The sequence below is a fragment of the Festucalex cinctus genome, chromosome 5 (assembly GCF_051991245.1).
Source record: "Festucalex cinctus isolate MCC-2025b chromosome 5, RoL_Fcin_1.0, whole genome shotgun sequence".
In the NCBI taxonomy this organism is placed as follows: Eukaryota; Metazoa; Chordata; class Actinopteri; order Syngnathiformes; family Syngnathidae; genus Festucalex; species Festucalex cinctus.
Window position 1 is genome coordinate 13,298,284 of NC_135415.1, and position 15,174 is coordinate 13,313,457.

The 15,174-nt window shown below is 42.3% G+C and overlaps 2 protein-coding genes across 5 annotated transcripts in view; both read left to right on the forward strand.

Moving 5' to 3' along the window:
• The window catches only part of znf608 (zinc finger protein 608), a 14,060-nt gene extending 11,957 nt beyond the window's left edge, over positions 1–2,103 (forward strand). For all 3 annotated transcript variants that reach the window (XM_077521663.1, XM_077521661.1, XM_077521660.1), the window contains exon 9: positions 701–2,103. In XM_077521663.1, the coding sequence (XP_077377789.1) occupies positions 701–720 (20 nt within the window). In that variant the 3' untranslated portion in view covers positions 721–2,103. The remainder of the gene's footprint in view (positions 1–700) is intronic.
• A 1,066-nt stretch (positions 2,104–3,169) lies between these two features.
• Positions 3,170–15,174, forward strand: part of cep120 (centrosomal protein 120) — a 35,067-nt gene continuing 23,062 nt past the window's right edge. The window contains exons 1-16 of one of the 2 annotated variants that reach the window (XM_077521679.1): positions 3,170–3,419; positions 3,942–4,098; positions 4,226–4,340; positions 4,409–4,556; positions 5,996–6,156; positions 6,260–6,691; positions 7,217–7,358; positions 7,437–7,611; positions 8,019–8,168; positions 9,549–9,734; positions 9,824–10,082; positions 11,231–11,320; positions 12,341–12,433; positions 12,525–12,686; positions 12,755–12,877; positions 12,953–13,051. In XM_077521679.1, the coding sequence (XP_077377805.1) occupies positions 3,371–3,419; positions 3,942–4,098; positions 4,226–4,340; positions 4,409–4,556; positions 5,996–6,156; positions 6,260–6,691; positions 7,217–7,358; positions 7,437–7,611; positions 8,019–8,168; positions 9,549–9,734; positions 9,824–10,082; positions 11,231–11,320; positions 12,341–12,433; positions 12,525–12,686; positions 12,755–12,877; positions 12,953–13,051 (2,541 nt within the window). In that variant the 5' untranslated portion in view covers positions 3,170–3,370. The remainder of the gene's footprint in view (positions 3,420–3,941; positions 4,099–4,225; positions 4,341–4,408; positions 4,557–5,995; positions 6,157–6,259; positions 6,692–7,216; positions 7,359–7,436; positions 7,612–8,018; positions 8,169–9,548; positions 9,735–9,823; positions 10,083–11,230; positions 11,321–12,340; positions 12,434–12,524; positions 12,687–12,754; positions 12,878–12,952; positions 13,052–15,174) is intronic. The other variant, XM_077521681.1, reaches the window with a different exon arrangement.

A 15,174-nucleotide genomic window follows, 5' to 3' on the forward strand; every position in this document is an offset into this window, starting at 1 on the left:
TTCACGCTAACCAGCTCGTCTTTCACAGTCCTCACTGTCTTCCGCCTGGTTTTGAATCACTGCCGGCAGCCGAAAGAACGATCTCATCTCTCTTTGAGCTATTTTGAGCATCCGTAGGCCACACACAAGTTCACCATAGCATTGATCGCTGACTTATCAACTGTTTGACCTATTTTCTAGGTCACACTGATTGTTTTCTTATTCACTCGCATTGACACCCTGCCCTCCACCGCAAGGGGTGCACTTCAACGTGACGTCACACTGGAAGGGTCTATTGAGAGTAAGAATCAAACACTCGCGTGCTCAAACCACTGAGCGATGAGGTGCTACTTGTTGCTACCTTTAGCATTTTAGTTAGTAGACTAAAAACACATGCATTGTATTAATTTTTTGATTCATTCAAATGATTATGCGGAAGGCCACGTGGTTTTCAGCCTAGCTTTTCATTAGCATTAGTTAGTGCGATAACAACACAACATTAATGGAGGGGCAGCGAGGATTGGGGGGAACACTGTGTGGCCTTTGCTTGTTAGCCAACATGCTAATGCTGTACCATTGAGCAATGTGGGTGATTGTAACCTAACCAAAACATTGGTTGTTTGAAGATTTGTAAGTTCTGCGATATTAATTAATGCTAGTTTGATTAGCCCAACTAGTTTCTGTAAGTAATATCTAATATTTTCACGTTTTGTTTCCACAGAAAGTGAGGTGAAGAAGTAGTGACGTGGCAAGAAGGAGGAGATTCACACGTCAACCTCGCCCTGTGAGAGGTGGACAAGTGAAGGAAAAGAAGAAACAAGTATTGTTTCTTACTGCGCCACCTACAGTATTGAAGGTGTTTTGTACCGCACAGGACTTTTGGGGAAGGACAAGTAGTGTACAGCGGTGTTTCTAAATGCACATTATTGTTTCTGACTGAATGTACTGATGTTGAAGATGACGACGATGCTACATTTGTATCCCTAAATGCTAACTGTACGTGTTGATTGTATCGTCATTTGTGAGTGTAGCCCTTCTTCTTCTCCACACCGCTGTACATAGCATCTGCGGTCATGCGCTCATTAGCATGTGTTCACCGCCATTGGATGTGGCGGGAGGAAGGGGCGGGGCTTAAGGGGGGGATGCTGCGTTTAATGAAAATGGGAATTGTGACTTCTAACCGAATGTGAACTGACTGAGCGCGATAAAGTCATGTGACTTTTGGTCACATGATTTGGTCCAATTACCCTAACTGTGATACTTTCTCTTACCACAAGAGGGAGCCCTTAATCATTGTCCGAATGGATGACCCTGTTCGGAGGGATTTGATCAATTTCCCAGCAACCTTTGAATGCGTCGTGATCTGGCTTTGACAGGCGTATTATAATACAGTAGAGTAAAAAAATGTGTTACTGTAGTCCCGCAAATGATTGTGCCCGGTATGTGCCTAAAATGTCAAATTAGAGTGAAATTTTTGGCCTCACAATTGCACTTATAACAGCACATCTAGAACAAAAATGGTAATTTAAAATGGGAGTCCAACAGTCATTATGCTGTTGCCCTAACCCCGCCCCCAACCCTAATGTGTCCCATTCCTCCAATGAACTGCCCGAGCCTGTGATGCTGGATTTAAAGTGACCTATAGGGATATGAAGTATAATATGTGGTGCTGCTCTTCGACCCGAGGACCCCCCCCCCCCACACCTCGTTGCAGTCATACGCTCAAACCAGTCATAATATTTAAAAAGTAGCAAAATGTAATGGATCCAACTTTAAATGATCATGTACTGTGTTATGTTGTTGTGTGTCCTCCAGCAACGGCTCTGCCTCACTCCATACTATAAACATACTACATAATAATACATACATACATACATACATACATACAGTACATTCATACTACTTGAACATGGTGACACGATATCCGTTTACAAAATGCTGCCACGGGGGAATGTTGTCGTCATCCAGTGGCCGTGGTGTATCCAATGAATATAAATGAATATATTATGATTATTAATATCTCTCTGACATTAACATGGAACCAGCTGTTGCTTTTTTATACTGTATATGCCTTAATTCATATGTTTGGCAATCATGATTAAAGGATGTTTTTATACATATATATATACCTATATAAGCGTGTTTTTTGCATTTGAGTTTTTTTTTTTGCATCTTGTCTTATGGAAATAAAGTTATTATTGTAATGACTTACAACAATTCATTTTAGGATAATCTTACAATTGATGGTTCATAAAAGATTTCCATATATATATATATAAATATATATATATATATATGTGTGTGTGTATAAAATAAAGTAAAAAAAATCCAATACATGCGTATATAATAAAATATCAACTGAATTAAATGTTATTCATAAAAAATACTATGGAAGCATTTTTTTGTGTAAATTTATATTATGTATGTTATGTAATATTAGATTAATTATTATTATTATTATTATTATGGGCAGTAGGCGGGGTACACCCTGAACTGGTTGCCAGCCAATCGTAGAGAAAATAAATAAATAAATAAATACACACACACATATATATATATATATATATATATATATATATATATATATATATATATATATATATATAGGCGGCACGGTAGTCGAGTGGTTAGCACGTCCGCTTTCCGGTTCGAGTCCAGGCTCGGACCTTCCTGGGTGGAGTTTGCATGTTCTGAGTTTGCATGTTCTCCCCGTGCCCGCGTGGGTCTTCTCCGGGTACTCCGGTCTCCTCCCACATTCTAAAGACATGCATGGCAGGTTAATTGGGCCCACATTCCAAAGACATGCATGGCAGGTTAATTGGGCGCTCCGAATTGTCCCTAGGTGTGAGTGTGGATGGTTGTTCGTCTCTGTGTGCCCTGCGATTGGTTGGCAACCAGTCCAGGGTGTCCCCCGCCTACTGCCCAGAGCCAGCTGAGATAGGCGCCAGCAGCCCCCGCGACTCTTGTGAGGAATAAGCGGTCAAGAAAATGGATGGATGGATGGATATATATATATATATATATGAAGAGAGAGAGAGAGATAGAGAGAGAGAGAGAGAGAGAGAGAGAGAGAGAGAGAGAGAGAGAGAGAGAGAGGAGTGCGTGAGTTGAGACTGCAGTTCCACCGCCCACCAACTGAGGTCAACCTAACCCCGAGCGCCACCCTTCTTAACTTCCGTCTAACCTTAACCAAAATGGGTGGCGCCAAAGCTTGACAACAAAGCGGCTGTTCCCTTTTCGCAACGGACAACTGAATCTTTCTTTTCTCCACAAATCTTAAACAACAGTTTTTTTTTTGTTTGTTTTTTTACTACCCTCTATAAAGTCCGGAGTTTATAGAAACGAAATCTCACGACTTTTCCCCAATCTTTCTGCTCGTCCAGATGTCAACATGGCTCCAAAGAGCGAGCAACTTCTCATCGTTTTGTCCATTCTTGAAGGTGAGCGTCAACTGTCACCGCCACTTAAAAAACCAAAAAAACAACAAAAAAAACCCGCAACTAAATTTACAAAGTTGGTCCTGTTAAGTCGCCGCTACCTCACGTTTTTGTGTAAACTAATTCATCGCTCGTCGCTGTCGCAAGCTAACTCGTTGTTTAAAAATGGTAAAAGTCATCTTAAAACAACACGACGGATGGCAATATATGGACAATTCCGAACATCCGGGCATTTCTGATATTTCCGCAATGCAACACGGTGAAAACAAACGGCGTATTATCTTGTTTTTGCTTGTTAGTGAAACGACACTTCATCACATTTTGAAATCAAAATAATCCTCACGAATCAAATGACAACCATCCAAAATGCAGTGCTTTTCCATGGGTGGACAGCTTTCTTTCGCCAAATAAAACCGCAATAAAGACAGACACTCAATACGTAAAATAAAATGAACCAAGAAAGTAAATACAGTGCCATAGTGGAGCGTTGTGTTACAAAGTTGTACGTCTTGGTGTTGTTGACAGGTCGCGACTTCCCCAAGTGCCCTCGGCTCAGCCTGGAGGTGCAGGCGAGCTTCGACGGCGAGCAGCTGACCACCGACCCTGTGGAACACCTGGACCAGCCGCGCTTCAGCACCGAGCTGGCCTGGGAACTGGACCGCAAGATGCTGCACCAACACAGGTCTTTGTTTTGTCCATCTAAACGAGCTTGTTTAAGTTTACCTGCTACAAACCAAATTCTGTGGAATTATTTTGTCAATATGTATGTATGATGGCCTTGACTTAATCCTGCAAGTGTTTGTGTGCAGACTGCAGAGGACCCCCATCAAACTCCAGTGCTTCGCCGTGGACTCCAGCACTAAGAGCAGGGAAAACGTGGGCTACATCGTGCTGGACCTCAGATCCGTTCAGGAAGTCCCACAGGTGCGTCGGTCGCCATGGTGACGTGTTAGCACTTTTTTAACGTTGCTTTCCCTCGCATGTGTCGTCAGGAACCTCGCTGGCACGTACTGCTGAGCTGTAAGTACACGAAGAAGAAGCCGTCGCTGCTCCTCAGCATGGTGTTGGAGAACGACAGCAAATCCACAACGCCACCACCGACTCCGCCCCAAGCGCCCCGAGACAAGAAGACACAACAAGGTGCTAATTCCTGTTTGGTGTCTTGTAGGGATGTAAATATATCCAAACATCACGATGCAAAAATTATCACGATATTGTGGGGAGGTTGACGATACATAAAAGGTCACAGTAATGTTAAAAAAAAAAAAAAAACGCATACTAAAAAAACACAATATTGTGCTTTTGTACAGTACAGTAATGCATATACACAACCAACAATCAATAATAAAAATTAATATTGAGGCACTTACTTGCTCATGCAAGCACACATTGAGTTCCTCCACATATTGACTCGGTTCACAAGCATATTACATTCGCCTTCATCTGACCTTTGTTGTGGATTTTAAACATAGAAGGGCCAAAACATGCCCTGTGAAAATTAAACTACACAAAAAAAATAGCCACCAGAGGATACTAAAACTACACAAATGGAAATCAACCTGACTTTTTTTTTTTTTCTTTTAACAGATGCGCTGCTTTTAATATCATGTCATGACGACGACAATATATTGTGGCAGTTTTAATATCGCTATATCACGTTGTTGCCATTATCGTTATATCCCTAGTGTCTTGTGGCATCTTGGTGTTAAGAAGCCGTGTTGACATGTTAATGAGCTCCATTTTGACGACAGTAATTGTTTGCCATTATTTTGTGTCATCCTTCAGCCATTGTACACCTTTTGGGGAGTGTTAGCTTGATTGAAACTGGACTAAGTGCAATTACTGGAGAAATTGTGTGGGAATGCTGAAACCTGAATTCTAATGCCGAATGCCTATGAAGGATAAATTATGTTAAAATTACAAAGTAATTACATAGTAATAGTAATTACTTGTATGAGTAGTAATTACTACTACTACTAGTAGTAGTAGTATTATAAGTTGTGTATTTAGTGCATTTAAAAATGTTTTTATTAGGGATGCATGATAATGCTATTTTCAACCGATACGATAAACCAATAATTTAGAAAGTGCCGATGTCGATCACCAATAAGCCGATAATTGTTGTTTTGTTTAAAGGTTAGCATTAGCTTAGCGTGCTAACTTAGCATTAGTTAGCATCAGCATTAGCCTAGCATGCTAACCTAGCATGCAAATTTAGCATTAGTATTAATTTAGCATTAGCTTAGCATGCTAACTAACATGATAAATTAGCATTAGCATCAGCTAAGCATAAGCTTAGCATGTTAACTTAGCATTAACTTAGCATGAACAGCATTAGCTTGGCATGCTAACTTAGCATGTAATGGAGCATGCAAATTAGCATTACCTTAGCATTAGATGAGACAAAATTTAAATTTCATAATTACGGAGCAATCAATGCTAGTTTTGTTAGCTTGTGTATGGTGTAGTGCATTGTGCATTAGCAATATGCTAAGCAAACTTGTAAAGACAAAGTTAATGTGGTTTGTCGAAATACAACTGAGAGTGGCAATAAACCGTTGGAGCCCGACTCTCTCCAGCACCTCGGTCGAGCCGCCCCGCGGCCTCGCAGCCCCTCCCCCACAAGCTGGAGGCGGTCCTGGTGCCTGAGCAGGGTTACCATCAGGTGGGACCCGACGACATCGCCACCGACATGTTTGTGCTGTCTGTCACCGTGGCCTTTGCCGCCAAGTTAGAACAGGTGAGGAAAAACGCGGCAGACGTTCCCATCAACTTCCTGGTGTGTGTGTTTTTTTGTTTTTGTTTTGTTTTGTTTTGTTTTGTTTATGTGAATGTGTTTGCAGTTAATCCCCACCACGCTGAAGCTGTCATCCGAGGACGCCGGCTTCTTCTTCTTCTACACGCTGCTGGGCAACGACATCACTAGCGAGCCCTTCCACAACCTCCTGACGCCGGACTTCCAGCCCGAGCGCACCTCGGTGCGCGTCCGCAGCAGTGAACGCGCCCTGCGTGCCTTCCTGTCGCAGCGGCCGCCCTTGCAGATCCACCTGTGCTGCGGCACGCACTCGCTGGGCAGCGCCGACGTGCCGCTGGCCACGCTGGCCGGGCTGGCCGGCAACCTCGACGAGGGGGCGGCCACGGTGGAGGGCGTGTTCACGCTGCGGCCGCCCGCCGGCCCCCTAGTGCACCCACTGCCGCCGATGCCCGCCGACCTGCAGCCCAACGTCAGCGTGGCGGTGACACTGCGCCGCGAAGACGTTGCGCCGCCGATGCAGGTCCACCACCCTCGCTAGCGAGAAACGGAGATTATAACAACGCAAGCAAGCACGCACTGTACATATATTAGGGGTGGGAACCTGTGGGTACCTCATGATACGATGCAATATGCGATACAAGGCTCACGATAACGATTATCTCACGATATAACGAATTACTGTGTTAATGACTAAAATATGCAGCCATATTTCTATTTAACTTTTTTTTTTGGTCTACTTTTATGTTAACAAGAGTATGAAAACTTAAGGAAAAACACTTTTTTTTGTACAGTTTATTTACCTTTATGTTTAGGACAGATGTCAAATGTGTGCTTAATCATGAGTTAACAATTGAAGTCATGCGATTAATTACAATTAAAAATTTTAACCGCCTAACACCCATAATTTTAAGTATAAAATTACAGAGTGCTGATTTCCTTTGTAAAAACATTTTTGTTAGGTATTTTTGGGAGGCTGGAACGGATTAATGGCATTTGCATTCATTTCAATGGAGAAATATAATTTGTCTGAATGTTTTGCTTGCAGACGGCAATCAAAGAAGGATGCAAGTCGAACCCATGCGCTGTCGCCGTCCCCACCGCCACCGACCAAATTGCCAGCTCGACTCCGATCCGAAACCCTCCCGAGTCTGCGCCGCCGCAGAACCAGCAGGAGGCGCCGGCGCGCGGTATGTCCGAGCCATCCTGCGGCTCTCTCAATCGATCGCCGATCGAGAAGTGACGTTCTGACCGAGTGTGTCCAACAGATGTGGAGCCGCCCGCCCCGAGTCAGGCCCGGGGGGACGCCGCCCCTTCCTCGGTCTTCGTCGGCGGCCCCAAAGCGTCCATCATTCCTCCGTCTGCGCATCGTTACTGTTTCTCTCTGGATCTCTGCAGCCTCAGACAGACGGGACTCGCGCACGCCATCGCCGCCACAATCAGGTGAGCACGACAAGGAAATGCCAATTGCATGTAAAACCCGGTCAGGTTCTGAGGTCAGCAAACATGGTGTATCAGCATTTGGCTGTTATGCTGCCCCCAAATGGAATTGGCATTTTTTTCAGTGAATAATCGAGGGTGGTTGCCCCCCGTACAAAAAAAAAAAAAAGAAAGAATTGGTAAATTTGCAAATCTGTAATATAAAAGTAGTAATTTCGCATCATCTTGAGGCATCGTTAAGTAGGAAAGTAGTACTTTTCTGCCATCTTGTGGCCCTTATAAGGCAGTTGTCAACCGTTTTGGGGGGTATCCATGAGTCAAAGTTGTTTTTGTTTAGCGCTTATATCAAGAGCTATGATTTTTGTGGAAGGCTTTTTGAGGCCAACTGTGCTTCTCTATTTCCTGTTCAGGTACTCGTACGAGTTCTTCGGTAGCGCGGCGCCCGTGATGACCAGCCACCCCGTGGAGCTCCACAGGAGCGCCGACGTGTCTCTGCCGCACTCGTACTGCGCCTTCGACTTTGCCGCCGTGCCGCAGCAGCTGCAGGACACCTTCATCAGGTACTAGTACTAACATGCATGCTCAAACTCAACAGCCGTTTTCATGCATTTACTCAATACATGAATTCAATCAATGAAATGTGTGTGGTGGGCATTTTTTGCATTTAAATGAAGTCCAAAAAAAAAGGTATTGTATGTTTCTAAAAGATTAAAGTAGCTCAGTTTACACCTCTCTAGCGTATCGTTCAAACACAGTCATGAACTGTTGGCAGCCCGGCAGTTTAGCTCACTCATCACACTCTGCGCTCGCAAACCAGAGGATTTGGGTTCGATCCCTGCTGTCTTCATGGGCGGGGGGTGGGGTTAGAAGGCTTGATGGTTGGATCAAGAAAGATTGGACTTAAAACATAGTCATTATTTATTCATTTCAAGTAACACTATTTTTTGTCGTATTATTGAGTAGATTAACTAGTAGGGCTGGGCAATAAACTGAATTAATTCAATTAATCGCAAATTTGCTAAATCGTGACATCGAGTTTTGTCTTTTGGATTATTAATAACTCATTGACTCGCAGCCATTTTCATTTCCGTCTTCGCTTCTGTCTGTTTTACTGGATTTCGACTGATTTTGCAAGGCCAACAGAATATTGTGTTCTTTTGCTATAAAAACATAACCTCCCAAAAGAAAGATTAGTCTCTTCTTTCATGGGGGGGGTATATATCTGTTTCTGCAGCAATTAGTACTGGAATACAGCGCTAAGTTTCATTAGTATTCACAAATCTGCTTAGAATTGTGGGGAAACGGCTTGTTTTCATCATGGCCCTGGTTGATCTCGTATACTCTGCTGCCACCTGCTGGCAGTTTTTGCAATTACTACCATTTTTTTCACCCGTTCTCTGCAGTTCAAAGCCTTCTGTATGCTCTAGCATAAAAAACAAAAACAAACGTATGAATACATCTTTGGGCACGTAATACATTTAAAATAGAACATATTTATACGTTTTTGGGAGCAAATTGGTTAAAAACTGTTGTTTTTATGTTGTGTTACACCCAGATGTTATTGTGAGTTATAATTTTGCACAAGTGACAGAATGCAATAGCTACCAACTACTTCATTGTGGCATTTATGTGCAAAATCTGAACGTTCGGTTTGTGTTAAAACTGATTTAGAATCCGTATACATTATTGTTGCCTGAACATTTTGCACAGGAATTATTTTTGAATAAATGAACTTTTTTAAAAATGTTTATTGGGTTTATTCGATTAAAATCGTAGTCGTCCTGAATGACTGAAAATAATTGAGATTTTAATTTTGGGCCATATCGCCCAGCCCAATTAACTAGTTCAGGGGTGGACAAATTTGGTCCTCGAAGGCCAGAGCCTTGTGAGTGTCAATTCTGCCTCGATCAAAAAGCTTCTCCTGTGGTCTGAAACAAAAGAGTTCCTCTGGTGCTGGAGCTGTGGCACCAGGACGCCGGCAGCGCCACGGATCTCCTGATTGGCCGAGCCTCGCTGCAGCTGTCCCGCCTCCTCGCCGCTGAGCGGAGCCGACACCCGGCCAGCGTGAGGGAAATGACCTGGCGCCAAGCCCACCAGGATCGCGTGCCCTTCTTCTCCACCCAGAGGTGCTCGCTGCCGCCACCATTGTTTTTGCCCTCCGGCGCCATCCGCTGGACATGAAAGTTTAAGTGCGGGCCGTCTTCCTGCCGATCAGCTCCAACGAGAAAGTGGCCGAGTTGAGCTTGGCGGCCACGCTGGACGACTTTGGACTGGTGCACGTGAAGGACGTCCCCGTGTTGGATTCGGCGTGGAACGAGCCCGCGGCTCCTCGGCAGGAAGTGCCGGCGGTCCCCGCCGAGCCGGCTCCTCCCGTGCCCGCTGACCCGACACCTCCGCGAGATACAGCCGAGTACCGCACGGCCCTGGAGCTGGAGATGTGGAAGGAGACTCAGGAGGATCTGTTCAATGATCAGGTCTACATGTGCTTTGAAAGCAGTTTCAAAAACTTTGAAAGTCAAATTTTGTATGCAGTCGTGTTAATTTTGTCAACAAAAACTAAACTAAAAATAATTTCGTCAACACATTTTTCACCAGACTAAATTAGACTAGACTAGCCTGGACTAAAGCCCTCATTAATAAGCAATAAGTGGGACTAAATCAGTATGAATTTTCATCGACGAATGAAGACGAGATGAAAATGTCCTTCACTGAATAAAAACTAGGGCTGTAACGATAAGGGCAATATCGTGATATTGTGATATTAAAACTGCCACAATATAGTCGTCGTCATGTTCATGATATTTAAACGCAATGCATCTGTTAAAAAGTCAGGTTGATTTCCATTTGTGTAGTTCTAGCACCCTCTGGTGGCTAGTTTTTTTTTGGTGCAGTTTAATTTTCACAAGGCATGTTTTGGGCCTTCTATGTTTAAAATCTACACTAATTGACAGATGAAGGCGAATATAATATGCTTGTGAATTGTGTCTCAACATTAGGTGATCTTATAGAATGTAGGTGGTTAATATGCATTGCTGTTATGTACAAAAGCACAATATTGTGCTTTTTTTAATATGTTTTTTTTTTAACAATATTTTGACCTTTTTTAAAGTAAGTAAATTCTAGTTATAACTTAACATTAATCCAACGGCTATAATGTTCCAACAATAACGTTAATGTGACTGCTAACTAATGGTGGCTAACTTACTAGCTCATAACATGGAGCCATAGTAGCCACTGTAATTGTGTGTCAAGTTGTTTTTCATCAAAAAATGAGAAAATTTTATGTGAAATAGTTTTAGATTTGAAAAGATTCAATATAATCTGCTGACAAAAAATATACAGGGGGAAAATGGTTGTCCTGACTAAAACTAGACTAAAATGATGAATAAAATTACATTTTCTTGGACTAAAATAGAGTAAAGTGCTCGATTTATAGTTGTCTAAAAATGGACTAAATAAAAATGGGATGAGGTTGACTAACTGCGATTTAAAAACTAAGAAGCATGACTAAAATTGGACTAAAACTGAAGCTTAAATTTGAAAATGGCAGACAAAATGAACACTACTCTGCAGCTTGCGAGCGTTGCCGTTGATTTTGTGGTACGTTGTGTCCTCCGTGCAGCTTCGGAAGAAGGAGTTGAGTCACATGCAGGCGCTGGCGGAGGAGTGGATGCGACGGGACCGCGAGAGGGAAGCCTGGCTCAAAAAGAAGGTAGCGCCACTTGGCCGCTGTTTTTCCTCGTAGTGAGTCACAACTTCAACTGTTCAAACGTCAGACATCTCTCAAACAAATGTGTGACAATACAAAGGCTGTGTTGTGGTGGAATTCACTCATTCCATACGCAAACACAATTTTTGGTGGATAGGATTTAGTGGATAGGGCTGAAAGAGTTTGAAAAATAATGTAATTGTGACAACCCAGAATAAATTTTTCCCAAGGTCCTTTTTCCACGTTTTTTTTTTTCCTGTAGTTTTATTTCAACATGGAAGCTTTTGCAATTTGAAAATTATTAAGGTTGGGTATCAATACTAATTTCTTGAGTCAATTTTGATCCATAAGAGAGTTCAATTCGATTTTTATTTTATTTTTTTAATTCAGTCCAGTATCTATTAATATACATACAGATATTTATGGAACATCAATTCTTTGTAAATATTAAGGACATTATAAAAGCTCCACAAACATTAAATTCTAATTTCAGTCATGCAGAGGCAGTAACTGGTCAAATGATTCAGTTTTTTGTTCAAGAAAGTAAAATGTGTCAAAATCACATAAGTGTTACACAAACTGATATCATAAAGAATGATTAAAATAATAATAATAATAATAATAATTCCATAATTCCAATTCAATAATTGTAAATGTAAAAGATTCCAAATTGTGTTAAAGTGGAAAGGGTCAGCTATTTACTAAATGTACGACTTTGAAATTGCTGTCAGGAGTAAATTTCAAGAAAACAGCAAGATACAAAACAAATTAGGCCTTTAAAATTCTATTTCCTCATGAATATATGGGAAAAAGATAAAAATAATCCATTTATTGTTTTATAATTTGATATCGGGCAATGAAAAGGATTCTTTTTTTTCTTTTTCTTTTTCTTTTTTTTTTTAAACCCAACTTTAAAACTTTAATTCAGAAAATGTAATTTAAATGTAATTTGACCGTTTTCCATCCCTCTTACTTCAAACATCACACGTACGTGATTTAAACCTTTGACGGTGTGTTTTGCAGGAAATGGAATGTAGTCGTTTGGAGGAGCAGCTTCAGAAAACACTGTCGGATCTGGAGAAAAAGGAGAAAAATCTGATGGAAGCCGAGCTGAAGGTTCTTTGTTTTTCCCTCCTTCAATGTTTGCTTGGCTCGACCTCCTCAACGTGTCCTCTTTTTTTTTTTTTCACCGCGTGACGTCCATCAGACCCGAAGGCTGCAGCGGGACTTGCACGCCGAGCACAACCTCACCCAGAAGGAGGCGCAGGAGACCATCAAGAGGCTGCAGCTGGAGTGCAACCACCGGGCGGCGCTAGAGCGCGACAAGGTGCGCCTGGTGGAGGATGAGCGAACGCGGCTGCTCAAGCAGGTAGACCACGTGGAGTTTTATATTTTTTTTTTCTTGAAATGCTCATCACGACTGCACTTATTGTTCAGATCACGGAGTGGGAGAACCGCTACAAGCAGCTGGAGAAAGACTTTCATCACTTCAGGGAGCAGCAGAACGTCAAACCTGAAGTCCGCCTGCAGTCCGAGATCAACATCCTGACTCTGGAGAAGGTGAACAACAACAACGACAACAACAAACAACAACAACGTGTGATGACCCTGGCATGTTGCGTTGTTGTCCACCAGGTGGAGCTGGAGAGGAAGCTGGAGTCCACCACCAAGTCAAAACTTCATTATAAGCAGCAGTGGGGACGAGCGCTGAAGGAACTGGCTCGATTCAAACAGGTAGTATTTCACAACTTGAACATTTCTCCACAGTACTTTTCCAAATTTCTGTTTTGTTGGAAACTGTAGAGCTGCAACTAACTATTATTTTAATAATCAATTAATCAAGGAATCTGATTTAAAAACAAAAAACAAAACCTGTTTTAAAGGGTCACTTGACTCATTTAGCCGTTTTCAGCCATAGGATTTTAATATTTTGTCTATAATTAATGTGATAATTTTTTTATGTACAATTAGTACCTTTTTGAAAAAACCCTTGCTGCCGACTGAAGATGACATTACTTGGTATGCACTGACCTGTATATATGACTGGATAGCCCATCCGCACTAATGCAAGCCAGTGAAGTCATAGGGCGGCAATCTTATGACTCCCACCTCGCGAGCAGACTACTGTATCAACTATACGGTATACGTACAGATGATATATATATATATATATATATATATATATATTAAGGGTGTCACGATTTCGATTTTTTATCGAAATCGATCGAAATTACGTCACGATTTCGAGCATCGAAATAGAAGAGAGGACACACGATTCGATGCCCCCCCCCCGCGCCCGCCGCCACCGCCGCCACCGCCACCTCCCAGGAAAGCAAATGAGACGCAGCCATTCAGCTACTAGCTAACGGCACTTGTTAGCTGACTTCTCCTGCAGTCATGATGGCAAGCGCGGACAGACACAGCAATGGTGCTTCAAGCCGCTCCCGCTTCTCTCGTCACCAGTTTGGAAACATTTTGCGTTCCCGGTGAGTTATGTCGACAACGTTCACGTTGTCGATAAAAAGACCACAGTTGCAAGATATGCTATGTGCGCGTACTGTACTCGGCCACGGTGTTACGCCCGGCTCGTCAAGGGGAAGGGAAGTAACACAATAACAGAAAATATAGAGTAGATAAACACGGGTCGACTTTAACATCTGAGTAGTTTTAATTGAAATTTCAGGCAGGGGTTTGACAAGGGAGTGAAAGTGGAAGGTGAACAAATAATAACCGCATTTGACAGAACTGACAGAACGGAGGAGAAACAACAATAACCAATAGGGGTATAATACACGGATACACAATAGCGTCGCGCTGGCACAGTCGTCCAATCGGAGTGTCGCGCTGGCACAGTCGTCCAATCGGAGTGTCGCGCTGGCACAGTCCTCCAATCAGAGTGTCGCGCTGGCGCATTCAAACTGAAGTACCATTATACGGGCACCAGCCGACACAAACACACACATACATACTAGGGGAGCGGAGCCGGCGGCGGGCCCGAGCCGCCAGCCGTAACAACGGGAAACACGACAAACATGACGGGACATTTACGCAGGCATCACAAAGATTTAGATTTATCAAATTCAACTAGAAGTGGGAAAACAACGGTCCAACCAACTATTTCATCCTCATTTACAGTGAAACTTCCACACACTTCAGCTCGCGCGAAACGCCAGATCCATAGGTCTATTTATAGCAGCAGACCTGCAGCCTTGGAAAACGCTGGATTCAAACATTTAATTAGTGTACTTGAACCACGCTACAGTATGCCCAGCAACTGTAAATGTTGGGATATAGTTTGTTCAGGCTGTATTTGTTCCATGACTTTGGATACAATATATTTTTTGTTGTTGTTGCACATTGCACATTATTTTAAGAGGAACGCACAGCACACTGTTGTAACCAAAAACAGTCAATAGATGGCAGGCACCCACTGTGACTTTTTGTTTTTGTTTTTTTATTTTTTATTTTACACTTCAGTAAGAACAAGACGGTTAACTTTATATTGTAAATAAATTCTTTGAATTTGATCATTCCTGCCTAATGTCAATTATCATATATTACATAAATTTACACAAAAATAATATGGAAATTGCATCACCTATATGTAGCCGATCTTTTGAAATAAGATTTACTGTACAATGAATAGAACCAATGATCATAGACTAGCCTTAGCCTACAGAAGCATATGCCTCTGTGTTATAAAGTGGGGGAGCGGAAAAAAAAAAAAAAAAAAAAATCGAAAAAAAAATCGAATCGTGACCCCAAAATCGAAATTTAAATCGAATCGTGGAGTTGGCGAATCGTGACACCCCTAATATATATATATATATATATATAGCTCGTAGGCAGTTAGTATA